Source organism: Olea europaea, unplaced genomic scaffold, assembly GCF_002742605.1.
Source record: "Olea europaea var. sylvestris unplaced genomic scaffold, O_europaea_v1 scaffold2973, whole genome shotgun sequence".
Classification (NCBI taxonomy): domain Eukaryota; kingdom Viridiplantae; phylum Streptophyta; class Magnoliopsida; order Lamiales; family Oleaceae; genus Olea; species Olea europaea.
This window is the reverse complement of record NW_019248358.1, coordinates 1-4,294: the sequence shown is the minus strand read 5'-3', so window position 1 is coordinate 4,294 and position 4,294 is coordinate 1. Positions and strand designations below refer to the sequence as shown.

Sequence of the window (4,294 nt, the reverse complement as noted above, 5' to 3'; positions counted from 1 at the left end):
AATGTGATGTAGTACAACAATATGTTTTATCTCTTTTGAATTTTATTTTCTATTTAGTTCTCTTGTAATAGGTCTTTATATTTTAATAGAATTATAGTTTCTTTATTGAGTTTTAATTAGATTAGACTTTGATTAGTTTTCTAGTTTCCTTATTTCAATCTCCTAGTACTATTAGAAATAAGAATAATTTACCTATAAATATAGGACCATTTTACAATTTTCATTCATTCATTCATTCATTATCAAATCAATCAAAGCAAGTTATCCTATATAGCTCTTTCATATTTCTTTCATTACAATTCTTATTACAAGAATTTTATTATCACTTCCGTACCAAAATTGGTATCAGAGCAAGGAATTCACCTTAATTTGATGGGCAACGAAGGTACTGGTGGCAGTTGGATAGCCGATGACGAGCGGAGGCTTGACAAACTCGAACAATGAATCGAGGGGATCGACGAAGCTCTTCGCAATCTCACGCAAATGGTAACTGTGAAGAACAAACTCGTTCCAGACACACGACAAAAGGGAGAAGAATTAGATTATAGTGAATACAACCAATCCAACAGAAAGTGATTCAGATTCTGGCGAAGACACTCACCTGGAAGTAAGGTGTCCAAGGGTTGCAGCCGGTATGGGAATGCAGCCTATACCCTAACCCCACTTCAACCCGAGCCGGGAGAGACGATATTGACCCTTTGCAAATGACCAGTTTTGGCAGTAGGACCCAGGGCGGCGCGCGAACCCAATTGCAAATTGTGATTTTTGCGAGGCCGTTGCTCCTATGTAGTTGTGTGAGCGGCGGAATAGAAGACCTCCTGGATGGCGCTGTGACGGTGGCTTCTGACCAAAATCACTCCCATTTGTTTCGCAAGAGACAGAGATGGGCGGCGAACAAATGGGAGTGATTTTGGTCGGGTGGCAGAGACACGATTTGATTTTGGGACGGAATTCAATTTTGACCAAGGTGAATTTGACCGAAGTAATAATGTTGGAATGTTGACCAAGAGATTAATTTTGACCGTAGACTTAATTTTGATCGGCAACCAAGAGATAGGGGCTTTCAACAAAGATGGCCACGGGGGTTCGACTATTCATCCGAAGAAGAAATTATCCGTTGAAGGGCTAACAATTGAGGTCCGAATGTTCAAGAATTTAAGATGAAGATGGACTTGCCAAGTTTTGATGGTCAATTAAATATTGAAGATTTTTTGGATTGAATCCATACCGTTGAAATTTTTTTGACTATTTAAATATCTCGGAACAAAATCAAGTTAAACTTGTAGCTTACAAATTAAAGATGGAGCTTCCGCATGGTGGGAATAACTTCAATTTAATCATCAACGACAAGGAAAACGTGTACAAACTTGGCCCAAAATGAAATGGTTATTGCAAAGGTGATTCCTCCCTATAGATTATGATCAATTTTTGTACCAGCAGTTTCAGAATTGTCGACAAAATAACCGGACATTAAATGAATACATGGAGGAATTCTATTGATTAAACGCCCAAGTTAATTTGTCTGAAACTGAAGCTCAATTAATTGCTTGATTTATAGGAGGCTTGATATTAGTCATTCAAGATCGACTAGCTCTTTAGGAGATTTGGACCATGACAGATGCGGTCAATTTAGTAATGAAATTGGAAAATCATATGAACAGAACAGTCTGTACTCAAGGTAATTTTTGACGAACTAGTTCAAGAAGCTTATTCTAATTCAAAGGAGGCAACGAGGCAACAATAACAATAACCGTAAGGATACTACCCCAATTCGACATAGAATTAAGGTGGAACTTCAAATCCTGTTCGGTCTAACTAGCTGTCCAAACAGGCGATCCATTAACTTTATAGAAGGAGACAGTGGGGAAGAGCAAAATCTTGAAGACAATGATTATGAGGGTGATGATGTGGCAGATGCAGATACAGGTGAAGAATTGGCTTGCATTATCTAACGCCTTTTGCTTGCTTCGAAAAAGCCCGATACCTCTCAACGACATAGGATCTTCAGAACTCGATGCACAGCTTGTAACAAGGTATGGAATGTGATCATTGACAGCGGTAGTAGTGAGAACGTCATTTCTAAAGCAGTTGTAAATGCTTTAAATCTGAAGATCGAGAGACACCCTTTGCCATACAAGATTGCAGGGATTAAAAAGGGCCCTGAAGTTCAAGTTCTAGATATTTGTAAAGTTCCTTATCAATTGAAAAATATTACAAAGATGAAATCATATGCGACGTGGTGGATATGGATGCTTGTCACATTTTATTGGGTCGTCCATGGCACTATGACGTTGATGCCACTTATAAGGGACGGGATGATACTTTCATATTTTGGTGGTTAAATAGGAAGATCGTTTTAGTACCACAATCTCAACCTGTGGAGACCAACCCTGCTATCAAGGAAGAGAAACCACTTTTTACCAACATCTCAGACCCATAATTCTTTGAACAAGTAAAAGAGCCTCACACAGTATTGGCATTGGTTGTTAAAGGTCAATCAGAACTATATAGATTCCCACCAAAGTTTAGAAAGTACTTGCTGATTTTGCCGAGATAGCACCTGACAAGTTACCAAACGAGTTACCCCCTATGCGAAATATTCAACATCATATTGATTTGACGCCTAGAGCTAGTTTACCTGACTTGCCACATTATCGCATGAGCCCAGTTGAACATGAAGAGTTGCAGCGACAGGTTAATGAATTATTTGATAAAGGGTTGATCCACGAGAGTACGAGTCCTTCTGCAGTCTCCGCTTTACTCATTCCAAAGAAGGATGGCAGTTGGTGAATGTGTGTAAACAATCGTGCAATTAATAAAATAACAATCAAGTAATGCTTTTCCATCCCACATCTTAATGATATGCTCGACAGGTTAGAAGTTGCAATGATATTTACCAAACTTGATTTAAGGAGTGGCTATTATCAAATCCGTATTCGCCCTGACAATGAGTGGAAAACAGCTTTGAAAACGAAAGATGGTCTCTACGAGTGGTTAGCAATGCCATTTGGGCTATCGAACGCACCGAGCACATTCATGTGACTGATGAACCAAGTTCTTAGTCCATTTATGGGAAAATTTGTGGTGGTCTATTTTAGTGATATTCTTATTTATAGCAAAAATGAAGAGGAGCACTTGTCACATCTTACAGAGGTTTTATCAGTCCTGTGGGATAATAAATTGTATATCAATCTTAAAAAGTGCAGCTTTATGATCAACCAACTTCTATTTCTTGATTTTATGGTGGGTAAAGATGGTATTCAAGTTGATGAGCGAAGGTGAAAGCAATACGCGAGTGGCCAGCTCCTAAAACCGTGCGAGAAGTACAGAGCTTTCATGGATTAACAACTTTTTATAGGCGCTTCATTCGAGGGTTCAGTACAATCATGGCACCTTTCACCGATTGCCTGAAAAAGGGCCAATTCCATTGGGGCAAAGCAAATGAAGATAGTTTTGAGAATAAAAAACAAGTTATGCACTACACTAGTGTTGGCACTACCTAGCTTCGAGAAAATATTTGAAGTTGAGTGTGATACTTCAGTTATGGGAATTGGAGCAGTATTATTATCCTAAGAAGGCCGCCCAGTTGAATTTTTCAGTGAAGGTTAGTGAACCTCGACAAAAGTGGACTACTTACGAGTTGGAATTTTATGCCGTTATTTGAGCATTAAAGCATTGGGAACATTACTTGGTTCAACGAAAATTTGTGCTATTTACGGATCATCAAATTTTGAAGTTTATTAATTCTCAAAATACAATGAATCGAATGCAAGCTCGATGGATTACCTTTTTGCAGAAATTCACTTTTGTTATAAAACATAAAGGTGGCCAACAGAATAAAGTAGTAGGTGCATTAAGTTGACGTGCATCTCTTTTTGCTACAGTTAGCACTGAAGTCGTTGGGTTCGATTGTTTAAAGGAATTGTATGGAACCGATAAGGATTTTGGCGATATATGGGCTCATTGCAATAATAGGGAATTTATACCCGATTACCTTCTTCAAGAAGGATTCTTGTTTAAGGGAATGCAATTATGCATTCCTCGTTCTTCTTTGTGTGAGCACTTGATTCGAGAACTACATGCAGGCGATTTAAGCGGACATGTTGGTTGAGATAAGACAATTAGCTTGGTTGAGAGATTTTACTGGCCCCTAGCTCAAAAGAGATATTGGTCGTTTTGTTCAATGTTGCCCAATATGTCAGAAAGCTAAGGGACAAGCTCAAAATACTGGCCTTTATACCCCTTTGCCTGTTCCAGATACAATATGGCAAGATTTTACAATGGATTTTGTTCT

General features: G+C 38.6%; 1 protein-coding gene across 1 annotated transcript; it reads left to right on the top strand.

Annotated features, from left to right (window-relative positions):
- Positions 1-3,757: 3,757 nt before the first annotated feature.
- Positions 3,758-4,267, top strand: LOC111384675 (the record flags this gene model as incomplete). The annotated part of the gene is made up of 3 exons (XM_023008989.1): positions 3,758-3,824; positions 3,885-4,102; positions 4,203-4,267. Coding segments are annotated over exons 1-3 (350 nt in total), but the record flags the coding sequence as incomplete, so codon positions are not given.
- Between the last annotated feature and the right edge of the window lie 27 nt (positions 4,268-4,294).